Here is a 21,842-nt window from a genome sequence, read left to right on the forward strand (position 1 = left end):
CTCAAGAAGTCTTGCATGGGGGACCTTATCAAACGCCTTGCTGAAGTCCATGTACACTACGTCCACGTAATTTACCACTGTAAATTCCAGTCCCAGAAGCCTCTCAGATATCTGCACTCATCTAATTCTGGCATTTTGAACATCGTTGATTAATTTCTGCACCATTGATGGCTGTGCTTTCGTTCGCCAAACCTTGAACTCTGCAGAAGGAGGCCGTTCAACCAATTGACTCTGCACTGACTCTCTACAGAGTATCTTATTCATCAGCCCCACCCTGTCCCCGTAAACCCACACATTTGCCATGCCTAATCCACCTAACCAGCACATCTTTGGAGTGTGGGAGGAAACCCATGCAGACATGGGGAGACTGTGCAAACAGTCACCCAAGGCTGGAATTGAACCTGGGTCCCTGGGGCTGTGAGGCAGCAGTGCTAACCATTGTGCCACCATTACCAATCCCCTCCAAGTGATTCTCCATTTGTTTTCTCCTTTCAAGACACTTTAAAACCTACTTCTACCTACCAAGCTTTTGGTCATCTGACTTAATGTCTGTCCATATGTTTCTGCCATGTTTAGTTTGATAATGTTTATATTAAGTGCCCATAATGTCAAAGATGCTATTTAAACATAAGCTGTTATTCAGATGGCTGTAAAAATTGTAACTCTGAGTAGAACCTTTACCCAGATTCGCCCACATATCAGAATGGTGAACACAGTCCGTTTGCATTGATCATGTTCATTTTTCCACTTCTCTTGTACCTGGCAAGTGTGCCTGACTAAACAGCTCTAGCACAAGCTTTTACTGGTTCATTAGTACCAATTTACCTGGTGAAACAGAGTTGTAAATAGCGATACCATGAAGATTTCAATGAAACGCGACCTTTCGTATGAGGCTAAAAAGATGTGTTATCAGCCATTAATATTGTACATTTGTATTTATTTTTTGAAACATAACATAACATTACAGACTAAATCAGGATTAGATCCTTGAATCTCATTTCATGGTTTTTGATATTTGTTATACTGCCTGTAGTTTGTGCTTTCCTGGGGACTTTCAGTATCTAAACTGAAAAGTTACCAAGATGTTGGCTTCTAGAATGGCAATATGCAATGATAGATGACTTTAATCCTGCTGTGCCTCAGTCTGCCAAGCTTCTTGTCTTTATTTGTTTTTTTTTTGATGTGTTTATAGTGTCTTTCATGACCTCAAGACATGTCAAAGCACATCAAAGCTGATGAAATTTGCTTGCGATGACAATGTAGGAATGTACCAAAGTCTTTTGCACACAACCATGTACTTCAAGAAGCAGGAATACAAGAATGAGCAGTAGAAGTAGGCTATTTGGCCTCTTTGCCATTCAATAAGATGGCGAGCGATTTGATTTTGGCCTCAAGTCTACAAACCTTGGGATAGTGACCGGGTATTCCAGTTTAGTGACTTAGTGGCATGAATGGAGGGATGAATGATAGTCTGAACAGTTCTCCTACTTGAAACATGCTTGGGTGAAATTGTTACTACAAGATAAAAACTGACACCTTAAAGCAAGCTGTTAGCCACAGGAGGGACGTGCTAGACCATGCTTCTGTCATGGTGATCACATTGGGCAAAGCGTCCTCTCCTTTCTTTGTCATTTAATTTGTTATTGTCACATGTATTGGATATAGAGGAAAGTATTTTTCTTTGTGCGCTATAGAAACAAAGCATACCATTTGTAGAGTATATAGAGGAGAAGGAAAGGAGAGGGTGCAGAATGTAGTGTTACAGTCATATAGCTAGGGTGTAGAAAAAGATCAACTTAATGCAAGGTAAGTCCATTCAAAAGTCTGAGATCAGCAGGGAAGAAGCTGTTGTGAGTTGGTTGGTATGTGATCTCAGACTTTTGTATCATTTTCCTGATAGGAGAAGGTGGAAGAGAGAATGTCCTGGGTATATGGGGTCCTTAGTTATGCTGGCTGCTTTTGCGAGGCAGCAGGAATTGCAGACAGAGTCACTGGATGAGAGGCTGGTTTGCACGATGGTCTGGGCTACGTTCACAAACCTTTGTAATTTCTTGCGGTCCTGGTCAGAGCAGGAGCCATACCAAACTGTGATACATACGGGAAGTATGCTTTCTATGCTGCATCTGTTAAAATTGGTGAGAGTCGTAGCGGACGGCCAAATTTTCATAACTCCTGAGAAACTAGAGGCATTGGTGGGCTTCCTTTTTATATGGTTTTGGAGTTGGCGAGGAAATAAATGTTAACCTTAGATTTCAGAAAAGTAACTTACTGAGTAAATTATTGTTTCACTGTTCAAATTGTCCCTGTGCAGGAAGACGTTGGGAATTTCAAGTTGTCTTTTTTTCGATTAACGTTGTGATCATCTGCAACTCTTCAGGTGATCCCTGGTGCTTAAAAAATCTTAGGCATATTCTTCAAAAGTTACCCTACCAGCTTTGTGCCTTTGTGAGTGACTGAATGAATATCGACACACCCAACAAGTGTCTTAAAGCAGCAGATGTTACGTTGGTAAATCTCTATCCTGAGAAAATATTTCAACTTTATAAATGGTAACATTGCTTTGCTAGCTGGAACTCATCTCACACAAGAGATACAAATGTTCAAACAAGGTATTGACATGTACTTTTGATACTTCTGTGAGTTGAAATAAAAAGAACTGGAAAATATGTAACGCTATATTCATTTTAGTATTGGGCAGTTCTACACTGGTTTCCATTTCATTGGATATATGGCAATAAAACAACCTGTTCAGCCCAGCCAGATAGACAAGACTGGCATTTGAGTTCCACTTAAGCCTCCTTCCACTTTTCATCATCTTAGTCTATCGTTGAGACCCTTCTTTCCCTCGTCTTCTTGTCCAGTTTCGCCTTGTATGCACCTATACTATTCACTTCAACCATTTCCTGTGGTCACAAGTTCCACATTCTCATCTCTCTTTGGGTAAACAAACTCCCTCTGAATTTCCTATTGAATTTCTTGGTGACCATCTTAGATTGATGTTCTTCAGTTATGCTCTTTCCACAAGTGGAAACATTCTTTCTTGTGCCCACTCTTATCAAAAACTTTCACTATTTTAAAAAAACCTCTATCATCCTCAGCCTTTTATTTCAAGAGATCCAGCCTGTTCATCCTTTTCCAGGTTAATATACCAATGCATTTCTGGTTTCATTCCTTGTAAATCTGATCATTCCAGTAATTTCCAGCTCTGTCGGTCATTGTCTCAATGCTGTATATTTTGCTCTTACAACATGAATGAAGAGAGCCCGCTGCTGTAGCTGGCATTTACAACATCCTGTGTCATACAAGTTTGATCTGCCAGAACCTGCGTGATTAATTTCAGATGCAGTCATTAGCTGTGCACTAAAGCTAAGCCAGAGTCCAGTCATTCCACTGTAGTCCTATTGTACTTTGTTTAAGCCTAGAAGCATGGTTCATTTATTTGGATTCCCTTTGCAAAGACTGAGAGTAGAACTTTCTTAAGGGTGTGTTTACACGTTGTTTAATTCTGTACTTTGTTCCCCCCCAAAAAAAGTGTCTGGTCCCTTCTGCTTATGGTGCTAGTCTGGTCCTGCAAGCACCAGAAGGTATCATGTACTTTGCTCAAATATCTATTTGTCATGTATTGCCAGGAGAACAGTACAGTCAACACATTCCTGAAGCACTAAAACTGTTAGTTTAACTTTCATTGTAATCATGAATTATGGTACTTTATTGATCTTTTTCATTTTTTTGTGCATTTAATTCTGTGAAGGATTCCTGACAACTTCATGAATTGGGTATATTGTGTAATATTTTTAGCTTACTAGAAAATAGTATTCCTTCAGAGTTGCTCCAGTGGATCCCAAGCTTAGGTAAGTCAGGGATATTGGGCGAGGAAGGATCAGGCACCTTGGGGGATGGGGGGGATATGGTGGTTGTGGGGGATGGGTGTGTGACGGTTGTGGAGGATGGGGGTGTGTGGTGGTTGTGGGGATGGGGAAATGTACATGGGACTTAATAGGATTGAGAGTTATAGGTAAGCCTAGTAGGTAGGGATATGATCGGTGCAACTTGTGGGCCGAAGGGCCTGTTTGTGCTGTAGTTTTTCTATGTTCTATGATGGTGGTGGTGGTGGGGGGAGGCGGGGTGGTTGTGGTTGTGGAGGATGAGGGTGTGTGGTGGTTGTGGGGGGAATGGTGGTGGGTGTGGGGAGGAAGGGAGTGGTGAGGGACGGTGGTTGTGGGGAAGGGGGTGGGTGTGGGAGGTTGCGGTGGAAGTTGTGCAGGATGGGGGGAGTGGTGGTTGTGGGGGGTGGACACGTGTACCCAGTACATGAACAGCACTCTTCTTGCCTGCCTGCCTTTTAATACATTTTTTGGAAGAAGCCGCTGACCACTTCTGCCTACCTGCCCATGTCAACCGTGTTAAAGCGTAGGCAACCTTAATTTTGAGAGGAACGGATCAGGATGGGTGAGAAGGCAATGGGCTACGCACTCATTGTTTTTTTTGCGGGTCCCCTGCCAAAATCACACGCAGTGGGGGCTGTAAAATCCAGTCCCATGTGTTGCATTCTGCCAATTCTTTTGTATTTGTAATTATGTTGACTTAAAGTGGGAGCCCATTAAAGTCCATTATCAAGGACTTTATAGCAGAACGTTTAGAAAGCAGTGGCAGATCAGACAGAGTCAGCATAGATTTATGAAGGGGAAATCATGCTTGACAAAGCTGTTGGAATTCTTTGAGGATGTAACTAGCAGAGTTGACAAGATGGAAGCCAGTCGATGTGGTATATTTGGACTTCCAGAAAACGTTGACGAAGTCCTGCATAAGAGATTATCATGCAACATTAAAGCGCATGGGATTGGGGTAAGTGTATTGAGATGGACAGAAAACTGGTTGGCAGAGAGGAAACAAAGAGTAGGAATTAATGGATCCTTTTTAAATTGGCGGGTAGTAACTAATGGGGCGCCACAGGGATCATTGTTGGGACCCCAGCTATTCACAATATATGTTAATGATTTGGATGAGAGAACAAAATGTAACATCTCAAAGTTTGCAGATGATACCAAGTTAGGTGGGAGAGTGAACTGTGATGAGGATGTAGAGATCCTTCAGCATGATCTGGACAGGTTGGGTGAGTGGGCAAATCAGTGGCAGTTGCAGTATAATTTGGATAGATGTGAGGTTATTCACTTTGGAGAGGGGAGTGTGCAGTGGGACTTTGGTGTCCTTGTGCACCAGTCGCTGAAGGTAAACATGCAGGTGTAGCAAATGGTAAAGAAGACAAAATGGTATGTGAGCCTTCATTGCGAGAGGTTTCTCAGGAGCAGGGATGTGTTGTTGTACCTACACAGGGCCTTGGTGAGGCCACACCTACAGTATTGTGTGCAGTTTTGCTCTTCTTTTCTGAGGAAGGATGTTCTTGCTCTTGAGGGAGTGTGGCGAAGGTTTACCAGACTGATTCTGGGGATGGCAGGATTGATGTTTGAGGAGAGATGACTAGGTTAGGATTGTTTTTGCTGGAGTTCAGACGAATGAGGGGGATCTCATAGATACTTATAAAATTCAAACAGACTTAATAGGACAGATGCAGGCAGGATGTTCCCGATGTTGGGGGAGTCCAGAACCAGGGGTCACAGTCTGAGGATTCAGGGTAGACCATCTAGAATGGAAATGAGGGGACATTTCTTCATCCAAAAAGTGGTGAGCCTCTGAAATTCATTACCACAGGAAGTAGTTGATGCCAAAACATTGAACATATTCAAGGTACTGTTCTATGTTCTATAAGAGGTGGCTGGATATAGTACTTGGGGCGATTGGGATCAAAGGTTATGAGGAGAAAGCAGGATTAAGCTGTTGAGTTGGACGATCAGTCACGATTGTGATGAATGGCAGAGTAGACCTGAAGGGCCAAATGGCTCCTCCTGCTCTTATCTTTTATGTTCGTATGAGAGGGCTCTGCTGATTGTAAATTTATATGATTGTAAATTTGGATATTTCAGCTTTCAAAGTTAGGAGCATTCCTGAAATGTGGGGAGCGAATGGAAATGGTGTATTATAGGGCTAATCGTAGCGTAATAAAGAATGAGACTCTTTTGATGGGCAGGTTTGGGTTGGTGACACTCAAAAGTTGGGTTTGTGGCAGTATATTCACGAGGACTTAGGAGGAGAGAGACCTAAGGGAGGTTACAACAGCCTCAGCATTGTTACTGTTTTTATTGTGGCTGCATTATTTAGTTGAGCACTCTTGAACTTCATGGCTCTTGTGAATGGGTATGTAATCAGGAGGGAAGGTCACAGCTTGAGCAAATGCAGCAGGGAAATTTGAAGCCAAGTGTCACAAATGAAGAAGCAGAGCTGTTGTGTTGAGCAAAGATTTGTTTTCGTTAGTGAACAACACTGCTGGAAACGAGTAACCGCAAAGAATTTGAAAAAGTGACATCCGAAGAAAATATCAATTTTTCGTCCATTTGATCAGAGCTGAAAAGCTGCAGAGATCTCTTCTAGAGGGCAAAGTGGAGGACAGCAGAGCTAGGCATAGCAGGATGACAGATGTCAGAGCGCTTGAAGACATGCTACAGTGGGTGTGTGAGGATAGTGCAAGATAGACGAGCTGACATACCATGACAACAGATCTCCTGGTAGGTGTCGCTGCAATCAGGACATCAAACTTAATTGATGAGAATGCTGCTTTAGACGCCCTCCCCCTTCCTCCCTACCCCAATCAAGATGACTGTTTGGCCAACACGATGTGGCGTTTACCTGGAGACTGAAGAGCTTCGGGTCTGTGTAGTGTAGCCTGTTCTCTGTTCAGTGACACGGGATTCTGCAGCATATCTCAGTATTATTGGACCAAAGGGAGAGAACCTCGGTCAGAGATCCTTGTGAAAGTTGTTCAGTTGTGCTCACAAGCTTGCATGTGGATAACAGACACTGGTTCAGTGTAAAAGAAAAACCCCACCCCCAACGCTACCAGTACCTGCGTTCACTGTAATGCTTCACTTTAGTGGAATGGCGGCGTCCCTGGGTGAGGAATCTGCTATAGAACTTTACCACAATCCGAGATGCATCTTACAGAAAAGCTGAAGGAGAAACTACAAAAGAGAAGAACAGCTAAATTGAATCGAAATGTAGCTGCATCTCTGCCCTTTGATGTGACATTCTTTAACTTCAAGTCTGTCAATCAGGACTAGGTAAAAATAAACTGGCCCATTTCCCAAAAGAATTGCTACCTTTGAATTTCTGTATTCTCATAGGTTTCCGTGATGAAGCGCAAAAGCTTTTAGAATTTGAAATTGTGTTATTTAATAGTCTTCTATTTCTAACCAGCTGTTGATACTAAAAATCAACTGAAAACAATATTTATTTTCTCGAGCTGGATTAGCTGCAGCCTGAGGGACTCCGTGCAATTTAAGTGTGACTATAAAAATGATAAAACATTATGTAACAAGTTGTGTTTACTTTGGAAATGATAAATTGATCAGATGAAATCACTTAATCACAATGCAAAATCATATCCACATATGCAGTTTGCAAAGATTAACAGCATGTGCAGAGAACATAGAACATTACAGTGCGGAACAGGCCCTTCGGCCCACGATGTTGCGCCGACCAATTAAAAAAGCAATGACCCTCTAACCTAAACCAATCCCTTTCCATCCATAAACCTATCCACGGATCTCTTAAACACCCCCAAACTAGGCGCATTTACAACTACAGCAGGCAGGGCATTCCAATCCCTCACCACCCTCTGGGTAAAGAACCTACCTCTGACATCCGTCCTATATCTACCACCCCTTAATTTAAAGCTATGCCCCCTCGTGCTAGCTTTCTCCATCCGAGGAAAAAGGCTATCACTGTCCACCCTATCTAAACCTCTAATCATCTTATATGTTTCAATAAGGTCCCCTCTTAGCCGCCTTCTTTCCAACGAAAACAACCCCAAATCCCTCAGTCTCTCCTCATAGGACCTTCCCTCCATACCAGGCAACATCCTGGTAAACCTCCTCTGCACCCTCTCCAATGCCTCCACATCCTTCCTATAATGTGGGGACCAGAACTGCACACGATACTCCAAGTGCGGGCGCACCAGAGTTTTGTACAGTTGCAACATGATGTTGCGGCTCCTAAATTCAATCCCCCTACCAATAAACGCCAAGACACCGTATGCCTTCCTAACTACCTTATCTACTTGATTCCCAACTTTCAGGGATCTATGTACACATACACCTAGATTCCTCTGTTCATCAACACTATTCAGAGCCCTGCTGTTAGCCCTATACGCTACACATCTGTTATTCCCGCCAAAGTGAATTACCTCACACTTTTCCGCATTAAACTCCATCTGCCACCTCTCGGCCCAGCTCTGCAACTTGTCCAAGTCTCTCTGTAAACTATGACACCCCTCTTCACTATCTACCAATCCTCCGACTTTGGTGTCATCAGCAAATTTACTGATCCACCCAACTATACCCTCATCCAGATCATTTATAAAAATTACAAACAGCAGTGGCCCCAAAACAGATCCCTGAGGCACACCGAACTCCATGACGAATACTTTCCATCAACCGCCACCCTCTGTCTCCTATCTGCTAGCCAATTCCTGATCCAATTAACTAAATCACCCCCAATCCCATACACCTGCATTTTCTGCAGAAGCCTTCCATGGTGAACCTTATCAAACGCCTTACTAAAGTCCATATATACCACGTCAACTGCCTTACCCCCATCCACCTCTTTGGTCACTTTCTCAAAAAACTCAATAAGGTTAGTAAGGCACGACCTACCCTTCACAAAACCGTGCTGACTATCTCCAATCAATTCATTACTCTCTAAATAACTATAAATCCTATCCCTAATAATTTTCTCTAAAACCTTGCCCACAACAGAAGTAAGACTCACCGGTCTATAAATCCCGGGGAAGTCTCTGTTCCCCTTCTTAAACAATGGGACAACATTCGCTATCCTTCAATCTTCTGGCACTATACCTGTGACCAACGACGACCTGAAGATCAGAGCCAGACGCTCTGCAATCGCCTCTCTTGCCTCCCAGAGAATCCTAGGGTAAATCCCGTCAGGCCCAGGGGACTTATCTATTTTCAAACCCTCAAGAATATCTAGCACATCCTCCTTATCAACTGCAGTACTACCCAGAGAAGTATTTGATATACACTAAGTCCACAAGTTCCTCTACTTGGCAAGTTTTCGAAGAAAATAATAGAATTCCAAAGGCAGTTTGCTACTTGTCTCTCAATTAATATTGCCAGCTACGGCAGGCATCATTTGGGTCACTAAATTCACCTCCACAGCAATACGTAATCTGCAATCTAAATTTATTCTGAAGTGTGACTTTTAAGGCCTTTTTAACTTGCAGAAGAATGAAAGCCTCCGGTTCTTAAATTTTGTACGTATATATACTCCTATCTTTTCTGATGAATAAAAGTTTGCCTCGTTACAAGTTTGCACTCTGAAGTAAGTCTGTTGAAAAGTAAAAGCTGGATGGAGTTAACAGCAAGTCAGAAACACCTTGTGAAAGATCAGACGCAGAAAACCCCTGGCTTGCATCTTCTGCAAAGCTCAAGGACAACCTGCAAACACATCTGCACAAACCATGCCAGATGTGGATACTTGATGCACAAATGAAAAATTATAAGTTCTCCAGTGCCCGTCTGTTTTCACTCACAACAGGCCAAGGAGCTTATAATGGGTTAATGCCTGATTCTCTCTCACAAAGGAGACTTCACTGTGATGCATACTCCTGCTGATGCAATTAGCTGGCTTAACCACCTGAATTAAAATTATAATTGTTCCTCTATATCGACATCAGTCATAAGAAAGAGAGACTGAACTATGCTTTGAGTCTTGCCTCTGTGTTCCTATCACATTAGGAGGGCTAGCTAGCGCAGTCAAGCATACATATTAAATGCCTTAGAAACTTTCTGCTGTCTTAGACGTCATTGTCAACAGAGACAGATTTATGTATGTCCCGGAGCAAGTGTTATCATATTCTCTGCTGCAGACAGATGACTGATAGATGGTGGGAATGTTGATGTGACCAGTGTAGGTGACATTGCTGTCGGGGGTTTATGCGGTTCTGGGGCTTATCAAAATTTGGTAATTCGGTTGTAATTTCAGAAAACCAAATTGTACATAAAATTTCAATCCAAGTTTCAAGTACATATCTGAATGTTCAGTCGTCCACAACTAGTCCAAAGATGTGCCGGTTAGGTCGGCTGGCCATGCTAAATTGCCCTTTCAGGTTATTGGACAAGATGAGAGGTCACACGACAGCAGGTTATAGTCCAACTGGTTCATTTGAAATCACAAGCTTTTGGAGCGCTGCTTCTTCGTTAGGTGAAGTGAAACGAGATGCGCAGACAGAATATACAGCAGAGTGACAATAGCCTGACACTAACAGGTAATGAAGAGTGTCAAAGTATAAGTTGAGTACTGAAACAACTATATAAGGACATCAATGAATCCCATCCCACCATCAGACTCACTGGGCTACTCTTCAGAATCAATTCCATTTTTAGACACAAGCATTTCCATCAAGGACGGTCACCTCAGCACTTCACTCTACCGTAAGTCCACAGATAACCTCACGATGCTCCACCCCAAGCACATTAAAGAAGCCATCCTCTATGACAAGCCCTGTGTACACACAGGATCTGCTTGGGTGAGGAGGAATGTGATGGACACTGATGGAGACTGAAAGATGCCCTCCTAGAAACAGGATATGATGCACAACTCATCATTCGACAGTTGTAAAATGCCACAGCGAAAGACTGCAATGCCTTCCTCAGGAGGCAAACATGGGACACGACTGACAGAGTATCCTTCTTTGTCCAGTACTTCCTTGGAGTGGAGAAACTACGGTAAGAAGTCTGACAACACCAAGTTTAAGTCCAACCAATTTATTTGATAGTAAACTCACAAGCTTTCGGTGTTTGCCCCTTCATCAAGTACCAAATAAATTGGTTGGACTTAAACCTGGTGTTGTCAGACTTCTTACTGTGTTTACCCCAATCCAATGCCAGCATCTCCACATCATGGAGAAACTACGCCAGGTTCTTTGCAACCTTCAGCATGTCATCAGTGATGATGAACATTTAGCCAAGACCATTCCTGCACCTCCACTACCTTCAAACAGCCACCTAACCTAAACAGACCATCGTTTGCAACAAGCTACCCAGGCCTGAGGGAACAGCGAACACGACACCACACAACTCCGCCATGATAACCCCTGTAGGACATGTCAGATCATCGACATGTATACCACTATCACACAGGGGAAAACTACCGACCAAGTACATTGCAGTTGATAAGGAGGATGTGCTAGGTATTCTTGAGGGTTTGAAAATAGGTAAGTCCCCTGGGCCGGACGGGATTTACCCTAGGATTCTCTGGGAGGCAAGAGAGGCGATTGCAGAGCGTCTGGCTCTGATCTTCAGGTCGTCGTTGGTCACAGGTATAGTGCCAGAAGATTGAAGGATAGCGAATGTTGTCCCATTGTTTAAGAAGGGGAACAGAGACTTCCCCGGGAATTATAGACCGGTGAGTCTTACTTCTGTTGTGGGCAAGGTTTTAGAGAAAATTATTAGGGATAGGATTTATAGTTATTTAGAGAGTAATGAATTGATTGGAGATAGTCAGCATGGTTTTGTGGAGGGTAGGTCGTGCCTTACTAACCTTATTGAGTTTTTTGAGAAAGTGACTAAAGAGGTGGATGGGGTTAAGGCAGTTGACATGGTATATATGGACTTTAGTAAGGCGTTTGATAAGGTTCACCATGGAAGGCTTCTGCAGAAAATGCAGGTGTATGGGATTGAGGGTGATTTAGTTAATTGGATCAGGAATTGGCTAGCAGATAGGAGACAGAGGGTGGTGGTTGATGGAAAGTATTCGTCATGGAGTTCGGTTACAAGTGGTGTGCCTCAGGGATCTGTTTTGGGGCCACTGCTGTTTGTAATTTTTATTAATGATCTGGATGAGGGTATAGTTGGGTGGATTAGTAAATTTGCTGATGACACCAAAGTCGGAGGTGTGGTAGATAGTGAGGAGGGGTGTCATAGTTTACAGAGAGACTTGGACAAGTTGCAGAGCTGGGCCGAGAGGTGGCGGATGGAGTTTAATGCGGAAAAGTGTGAGGTAATTCACTTTGGCAGGAATAACAGATGTGTAGAGTATAGGGCTAACGGGAGGACTCTGAATAGTGTGGATGAACAGAGGGATCTAGGTGTATGTGTACGTAGATCCCTGAAAGTTGGGAATCAAGTAGATAAGGTAGTTAGGAAGGCATACGGTGTCTTGGCGTTTATTGGTAGGGGGATTGAATTTAGGAGTCGCAGCGTCATGTTGCAACTGTACAAAACTCTGGTGCGCCCGCACTTGGAGTATTGTGTGCAGTTCTGGTCCCCACATTATAGGATGGATGTGGAGGCATTGGAGAGGGTGCAGAGGAGGTTTACCAGGATGTTGCCTGGTATGGAGGGGAGGTCCTATGAGGAGAGACTGAGGGATTTGAGGTTGTTTTCGTTAGAAAGAAGACGGCTAAGAGGGGACCTTATTGGAACATATAAGATGATTAGAGGTTTAGATAGGGTGGACAGTGATAGCCTTTTTCCTCGGATGGAGAAAGCTAGCACGAGGGGGCATAGCTTTAAATTAAGGGGTGGTAGTTATAGGACGGATGTCAGAGGTAGGTTCTTTACCCAGAGGGTGGTGAGGGATTGGGATGCCCTGCCTGCTGCAGTTGTAAATGCGCCTAGTTTGGGGGTGTTTAAGAGATCCGTGGATAGGTTTATGGATGGAAAGGGATTGGTTTAGGTTAGAGGGTCATTGCTTTTTAATTGGTCGGCGCAACATCGTGGGCCGAAGGGCCTGTTCTGCGCTGTAATGTTCTATGTTCTAAGTCCATGGTACACACTCATGCGACTCGGCCAATGTAGTCTATCTCATATGCTGCATGAAATGACTGGAGCATGATACCTTGACGAGACCATGCAGACGGATGAATGGACACTGCATAAATGACAGATGAACGGACACTGCACAACAATCACCAGTCAGGAGTGTTTCCTCCCAGTCAGGGAATACGTCAATGGCCAACAATATTCGGCCTCCAATCTTCGTAGCCTTTGAAACGCAGAATCGCCAAGCAGAAATTGATAGCTAAGTTCTGCACTCATGAGGATGACCTGAACCATGATTTCGAGTTCATGTTGCGCTACATGTAACCCCACCATACTCTTCTGTGGGGGAAAATCTCCCTGACTGTCCTGTTTTGACATTCTGCACACCTTGATTATGGAGATGATTTCTCTGCCTGAATTAGTCTGCATAGTGTTTCACACCATCTCACTCTTTGTTTGTAATTATCTCTCTGACTTAAATTATCGGTTCTTAGGTCATCCTTTCACTTGTTGTACAGCCTGTTGACACTTTACACATAATGATAATACTTAACTGCTTGCATTTGTCTATTAGCACTGGTGATTACTTGTAAAGACTTGTTATTCATCCGGCCTACACTGTCTGTACTTATTCTTTGATTCTCTTGATTACCTGTTTGTGTTGGGCTATTGTCACTCTGCCTATATACTCTGTGCCTGCACACCTCGCTCAGTTCACCTGACGAAGGAGCAATCCTCCAAAAGCTTGTAATTTCAAATAAACCTGTTGGTCTGTAACCTGGTGTCATGTGACCTCCGATCTTGAGCACCCCAGCATCTTCATGTTATTAATGTTGGGGGAGTTAGCAGGGTAAATACATGAGGTTACAGGGGTAGGTCTGGGTGGGATTGTTGTCAGTGCAGACTCGATGGGCCGAATGATGACCTTCTGCATTGTAGGGATTCTGTGATTCAATCCTGGAAATTCTGCATGCTGAGACTGATTATACTGTTGACCATGTTCGTAGCTGATACTCAAAGATCTATGGTCTGCACAGAATTTCACTTGACTTGCTGTATATCAAAGTTATGCCATTATATCTTGACATAATGAGCGAAGCCAGCACAGCAAATGTTTGTGAATCTCATTTCCTTTATCTGGAGCCGCACCTCCTTTTTTGTCATTAGCAATTTTCTCCACAACAAAATTTCAGCAACTCACAAGCTCGGCTGATTGAACTTTGCTTACTGACAGGTTGATGCAGTAGTAACAGCTTCAGGTTCAATTACAGGAAACAGTCAGTCTTGGGATTGCAACCTTTTGATGAAACATCCCAGTCAATTTCTCATCAAGAATTTAACCTGAAACTGACTGCATACTTCATCAAAAGGGTTTCATTGCAGCCTCGAGATGGACAGTTCACTGCAGTTGAATTGAAATGACCACTTTAAAAATAGTCTTATTAAAAGATTCAGTCAGTGTCAGCAGAGATAAAGCACATGGTGACTGCAGGCGTCGCATTTAATTTATTGAGTGGTTGATTCTACATCTATTTAGGTGAACTAAATAGATGATTAAGATGATTTCATTACAAACAGGTGGACATTTCAAAGTAACAAGACTGATGCATTTGTATGTGATACTTTCCGCTTTTTCAGTGTGGAACATAACATAAGAACATAAGAAATAGGAGCAGGAGTAGGCCATCTGGCCCCTCGAGCCTGCCCCGCCATTCAGTAAGATCATGGCTGATCTGTCGTGGCTCAGTTCCACATTCCCGCCCTCTCCCTTAATCCCCTTGCCTATCAAAAACCCGTCAACCTGCTTCTTAAAAATATTTAGCGAGGTAGCCTCCACCACTTCAACAGGCGAGAATTCCAGAGATTTACCACCCTTTGAGTGAAGAAGTTCTTCCTCAACTCCGTTCTAAACCGCCCCCCCTTTATCTTGAGGCTGTGCCCCCTAGTCCTACTGTCCTTTCTGAGCGGGAAGAGTCTCTCCACCTCTATCCTATCCATCCCATTCATCATCTTATACGTCTCAATGAGATCTCCCCTCATTCTTCTAAACTCTAACGAGTACAAGCCTAGTTTATTCAGCCTCTCCTCATAGCTCAACCCCCTCAACTCCGGCATCAGCCTAGTAAACCTCCTCTGCACTCCCTCCAAGGCCAAAATATCCTTGCGTAAGTACGGTGCCCAAAACTGCACACAGTACTCCAGCTGCGGCCTCACCAATGCCCTATACAGCCGCAGCAAGACCTCCCTACTTTTATATTCAATCCCCCTCGTATGAAGGCCAGCATCCCATTCGCCTTCCTGACCACCTGCTCACCTGCAAGCTGGGTTTTTGCGACTCATGCACAAGGACCCCGAGGTCCCTCTGCACCGTCGCCTGCTGCAGTTTTTCTCCACGTAAGTAATAATCCTTCCTACCATTATTCCTACCAAAGTGGACCACCTCGCACTTGCCCACATTAAATTCCATTTGCCAGTTCCTGGCCCATTCGCCCAGCCTATCTAGATCCTTCTGCAGACTCTCCACACCCTCCGCACAATTTGCCTTTCCACCAATCTTGGTGTCATCAGCAAATTTTGACACCATACACTCGGTTCCCTCCTCCAGATCACCTATATAAATGGTAAATAGCTGAGGCCCCAGCACCGACCCCTGAGGCACTCCACTAGTCACCATCCGCCAATCCGAATAGCACCCATTGACCCCCACTCTCTGCCTCCTATTTGACAACCAGTCCTCTATCCACGCTAACACCCTACCCCCAATTCCATGTCCCCTGACCTTCTGCAATAACCTCTTGTGAGGTACCTTGTCAAACGCCTTCTGAAAATCAAGAAAGACCACATCCACCGGCTCTCCTCTATCCACCGCCCTAGACACATCCTCATAGAACTCCAGTAAATTCGTCAGACACGACTTCCCCTTAACGAAACTGTGCTGCGTCTGCTCTATCAAGCAATTCCCCTCAAGATGTCTCGCTATTTCCTCCTTGATGACAGATTCTAACATTTTACCTACAACAGACGTTAAACTAACCGGCCTACAATTCCCCGCCTTTTGCCTGGCACCCTTCTTAAACAATGGCGTAACATTAGCCGCTTTCCAATCTTCCGGCACTTCCCCGGAATCCAGTGACGTCTGGAAAATAACCGCCAAGGCATCCACTATCATCTCCGCCATTTCTTTCAGAACCCTCGGATGCATTCCATCCGGTCCTGGGGACTTGTCCACAATCAGCCCCTCCAGTCTGTCGAGCACCACCTCTCTAGTAACAATAATGTATTCGAGATCCTCCAGTCCTACCACCTTTCCATCTCTAACACCCGGCAAATTATTCACGTCCTCCTCCGTGAAGACCGAAACAAAAAAGTTATTCAAGACCTCAGCCATTTCCCCATCCCCTACCACTAAGTCCCCCTTCTCATCCTCTCAGGGTCCAACGTTCACCCTAGCCAGCCTCTTCCTTTTTATATACTTATAAAAACTCTTGCTATCCTTTTTTATATTAAGCACTAGCCCAGCTTCATAGTTTATCCTACCCTTCTTTATCAATTTCTTTGTCAATCTTTGTTGACATTTAAACCTCTCCCAATCATCTTCTCGCCCACTACTCTTAGCTACTCTAAACGCCTCCGCTTTTAATTTAACACTTTCCTTCACCTCCTTCGTTATCCACGGCTGATTACCTCTCCTCCTACGGTCCTTTTTGACCATCGGAATAAATTTCTGCTGAGCACCAAGAAAGATCTCCTTAAAAATCCTCCGCTGCTCCTCAGCAGACCTACCTTCCAACGCGCTCCCCCAGTCCACATTCGCCAATTCCTCTCTCATCCTACCGTACTCCCCTCTGTTCAAACAAAGGACGCGTGTCCGGGAACCCACTTTGTCGTCCTCCATCTGCACCAGAAACTCCACCATACAATGATCACTCTCCCCAAGAGGATCCTTCACCGCATCTCTGAGAGGGCTGTAGTAAATTGTTCTGCAGAAAGGCATAGAACAGTGTCTAAGATAACCACATAGGTTGCATGCAGCTGAAGTGTCCTGTCAGTCTGCTCTTCAAAAATCCAACAGATTCTGCTCCATTTGCAGATGAACCAGCAATCTTCTGACTGATGTTAAAGTGTCAAACTCATAAACGGCATAATAACATTCTCACCACTAGGTCAGAAACATTGTGAGTTCAAGCCTCACTTAACATGTGACCTGGGATGACCATTCACTGTAGTACTATACTGCAGGTCGGTTGGTTTAGCTCAGTTGGCTGGACAGCCGGTTAGTGATGCAGTGTGACGCCAACAGCGCGGGTTCAATTCCCCGTACCGACTGAGATTATCCATGAAGGCCCCACCTTCTCAGCCTTGCCCCTTGCCAGAGGTGTGGTGATTGTCAGGTTAAATCACCGCATTCAGGTTAAATAACCCCCATTCTACAGTCATCTATGATTGTGGTAACTTTGCTGCGCTTACAAGGTGCTGTTCTCTTGGGAAAATTAAAAATATCTTGTGGTTTTAAAATCATTAGCTGATTATTTATCCTGTTATTAACTGAGAGTTTGTTGATTGATATGTTTCCCTATATTACAGCAGTGCTTACGCTTCACAAGTACCTAATTGACTGTAAAATGCTTTGGAACTTGTTTATTCATTCTTTTATTTGTTGGTCTACCCTGGTTAAATTTTATTGGCCTGTACGTTTGTAGAAAATTGTTTTCAGGACTGTTGAATAAATCCTTAATTAGAGCATATTATTATCAGCAATTTAATTGGAGCACAGAGTTAATCTTGATGTTTGACAAGGTTCTGTGGAATCTCACAAGAACTGGAGCACAGGTCACAGAATCAACCTGTGGCCTTCTAACCATGCTTATATGATCCATCTTACAAAGTATGCATCTAGGTGACTTCCCAAGATACAAAGCTGATGGTGTAGAGAGCATGATATTGAGTCTTTGAATAATAGGAAATATAGAAGCGCATCATTCACAGAAAATGGCAGAAATGCTCAGTCAGTCAGTCTGAAGGCAAAGGCAGCTTTAAATTTCAGGTGAAACCACTTGTCAGGTCATTTCATCTATCTCACAACAATGATGATCCGTCTTTCTGTTTCAGGCACTGATCCGTTTATTGTGTTCAGCATTGTCATTTTATTTTATCTTTACTGTCTAAAGGCTGCACTATTGTTTCCCTATACTCCCTCCATTCTGTTACAGCAGACTTCTAAAATGTAGAGTTTGTAGTACGCGCAGTATAAATGCCTCTTATTTTTCTGTGTAAGTTATATGTTTAATTGAGTGAATGCTAAAACTTGACATATCAGGCAGTCATGCTGACATAGGTGCATGTGGTGCACTCCTGAGCTGGTTTTTCCCCCCTGCTTGTTTTAACTTACATTGTGAGTCTAGCTTCTGAGCCAGTACTCTATACTGCTAAACCTGACTCCGCGGCTCAGCCAGAGATCAACAATTTTGCTTCCCAGATCCAAACTAAACCAACTACTGGATGAAAAGGAACTTGAAATACTCAGTGGCAATTCTAGCACTGTCAGTTCCACTCATAAATCGTACCGTATACCTTGTTCTTGCAGAAGTAATGCATGAAAATTTGTTCACAAATCTGTGATATTCTGCCCAAGGAATGACCTCTTTTTGTGTTCTGCTGAACTCCCAAAAACAGATCAGTGCATCAGGGTTCTTGCGCTGTTAGACACACTGGCTCAGTGCCTGTGTCTAAGCTCTTAACCCAAATTCTTGTTAATGCACATTTTCTTTAACTCAAGGGGATACAAATCACTCAAACAGACACTGTGCTTCCATTCCCATAGAATGCAATTGGAGATGGATCTACACAAGGAGAAACATCTACTCAGATTAGTGTATGGAAATATGGAAGAGCAGCACAGAGATTGATTTAGTATGATTTGCTGAAGTCCAGGAAAATTCAGCCAGAAGAATGTATCTCGTCCCCGTTCTCAGACAAGGTCTTTGTTGTTCCAGAGCTGTGAAAATACAGAAACAGAATCCAACGGAAGTTAATAGAGGCTGAAAGGAGAGTATGGAAATAAAACTTGAGTGATAACAAAGCTACAATAAAAGTTGTAACTACCTTGAGAGAATGGAGTGTAGGGGAATGCAGACCTAAAATTTGATACTACTGAAACTATAATTGATTAAATGAAATGGTGTGCTTATTTAATGCTAACTTTATTACTGGAGAGGGACATCACAAGTGGAAATAATTCGAGAAAGAACTTATTAAAATTGTAATGGAGAGCGTAATGAGATTTAAGTCTCCAAAATTGATTGTTTCAAGGGAGAGTATTAAAAGAAATCAGTAGGGAAATTGCAGGCACATTGGTTATAATTTATTATGAAAGTTTACTAGATTCTGAAATTGTACTTTTGGACAAAAATTGCAGCTGTTATTCCATTAAGTCAGGAAGGAGTGGGAAACTCCAGGCCTCAGTTGTAGGAAAGTTCTTGAAGTCTATCGAGAATCGGTAATTGACTGAGTATTTGAACAAGTACGAAGGGAGTGAAGAGTGTCAGGATATGTGAAGTTTAGAGTACATTTAATTACATTGAATTTTTAAATGCTGAGAAACTGGTGAAAATAGTGAGATGTCCTGAGGTCAGGGAAAGCTCAAGATGAGCACAAGTCCTTTTGATGTGACTTGTTCTCCTATCTTTTAAATATATCCTTTAAAATTTTACTCTGAAACTTAAGATTGTTTATTTAGATCTTTCTGTCCTTTTGCACTTTTTTATTTTACGCTTGGTTTAGCTTTTCTCCTTCTAGCCCCTTACATTTCTCTGTATTAAATGTCTGCCTGTTTTCCTCTAATGGTCCTCTTCAAAGCTAGCCATGCTCTCCATTTTTTAAAAACTGTGCTCCTGAACCTCCTTGCCTTGCCACATCTGAGTCCAGATTATTAACAGAGCAATGCTCTTGACATTGAATCCTGTTGGTAAATTGCTGTTCCCATCTCTCCAATCCAAAAAACATCCATTAGCCACAGCCCTGTTCTTCAACCAACTTCCTTTCCTATCCATCCTAAAACATTTGATTCACAAGTGTCTTTCCTAACTGCATTAACAGTTGTCCTATGAACTACCTTATTCAGCATGAATTAAAAACCCATATGTTCAGCATTCATTTAATTTCCTATCTTAATACACTCCATTATTTCCTCAGAATTAAATTTGTCAGACAAATCCATGCTGGCTGTCTTTAATTAAATCATTAATTTCTAAATGAGTATTAATTATGCTCATTACCGACGTACAGTTAACTAAGTTACCCAGCATACCCTTTCTTCTTCTTTGAACAAATGTGGTACATTGGTACAGTTGGAAACATTCTCTGCACTGTGGCAATGTAACAACTCAAGTGGAGAATCTACACCTGAAACACCAACTCGTGTTCATAAACACTATATTAAACGTAGGATTCACAAGATTAAAATGACAAAGGTCCATCTTATCTAGGTAGCCACATGAACAGACTGGGAATAGAGGGATACAAATGAATGGTCTAGTTGGGTGTGTGAGTGGCACAGGCTTGGAGGGCCGAAGGGCCTGTTCCTGTGCTGTATTGTTCTTTGTTCTTTTTGTTCTTTATCTAGTTTCCTTTCTCTTATCCTGGCAGTTGCAAGAAAAGACTGTGGAGATGTTGACTGATCATGGCAAACAATCTCTATGAATTAGTCCACAATAGAGCCAGTAATGATTTGAGGAAATCCCCATTGGTGGAGAACTTTGAGTGTCATGGGTAAAGTCACTTGTTCCTGCCAAGCATACTCCGTTTACAATATACCATATCCCAAAATATTTCCTAAAAGAAATCTATCAAATTTGGATAAGTCAACACTTTATCCCTCTTGACTTTGTTCCACAGATTGACACCACACTCAGTGAAATTTTGTTTCCTTAGATATATTTTGAACTTCCCTTTAAGCCCAGCCATGCCCCCCCTCCCCCCGAGGTGAAGCATCTAAAATTAAGGGGCACAGTTAAGTAGTCTCTGATCTAAGACAGAGTTGAAGAGGAATTCCTTCTGAGGGTCATTCACCTTTGGAATGCTGTAGCCAGAAATCAGTGAAAGCTGGATCATTCAAAGCTTAGTTAGACAGGTTTTTGGTCTACAGGGGAGTTGAAGATTATGGGGGATGAGCAAGGAACTGGGGAAGAGAAATTTAAATAGAAAAAGAATGACTAAAGCTAATGTTAGCCCTTTAGAGAGAGAGTCTGAGGAATTGATAATGGAGAGAACAAGAAAGTGGCATAGGCATTGACAAATATTTTGTTTCTATCTTCATTGTAGAAGACTTGGACAATTTCAGCTCTTTATGTTGAAGTATCTTTGGGAACAGGGGCAGAAATTTAAGACAATCACCATCATTAGACTGAAGCATCTGGGACATGATTAAACCAAAAGATTTGATAGGATGGATGTTGAAAGGAGGTTTCTACTTGTTGGGGGGGGAGACTAGAACTGGAGGACAGTTTAAAAATAAGGGGGTCTCCCTTTTAAGTTGCAGAAGGGGAGTGGTTTTTTTCTGTCTGTGGAGTTATCTTTGCCAGAAAGCATTTGTATGCTGGGTCATTGAATTTATTCAAGGCTGAAATAGACAGATTTTTGATTGACAAGGGAGTCAAGGGCTGGGAAGCAGACAGAAAAGATATTTAAAGCATTGAATTTTTTTGCATTGAATTTCATCTGCCACTTATCTGGTTTATTCACAAGTATATTGAGTTTGTTCTGTTGCTTATCCTGTTCATCTCATGCAGTCTACACCTTCATAGAATCCCTCCAGTGCAAAAGGTGGCCATTTGGCCCATTGCGTCTTCACCGACTCTTAGCCAGGCCTACCCCTGCCATTTCCCTGCAACCCCATGCAGTTACCACGGCCAATCCACTTAACTTAAGCAATTTATCATGACCAAACCACCT

General features: G+C 42.9%; 1 protein-coding gene across 2 annotated transcripts in view; it reads left to right on the plus strand.

Moving 5' to 3' along the window:
- atrn (attractin) overlaps positions 1-21,842 on the plus strand; it is a 329,788-nt gene that overhangs the window by 286,558 nt on the left and 21,388 nt on the right. Inside the window, exon 28 of one of the 2 annotated variants that reach the window (XM_080194632.1) lies at positions 2,312-2,603. The exons of the other annotated variant lie outside the window; for it this stretch is intronic. Within the exon in view, the coding sequence (XP_080050758.1) occupies positions 2,312-2,359 (48 nt within the window). The 3' untranslated portion in view covers positions 2,360-2,603. Of the gene's footprint in view, positions 1-2,311; positions 2,604-21,842 lie in introns of those variants that run through there. 2 annotated transcript variants of the gene reach the window in all.

This window comes from Carcharhinus amblyrhynchos, chromosome 1, assembly GCF_965287045.1.
Source record: "Carcharhinus amblyrhynchos chromosome 1, sCarAmb.v2.hapA, whole genome shotgun sequence".
NCBI lineage: Eukaryota > Metazoa > Chordata > Chondrichthyes > Carcharhiniformes > Carcharhinidae > Carcharhinus > Carcharhinus amblyrhynchos.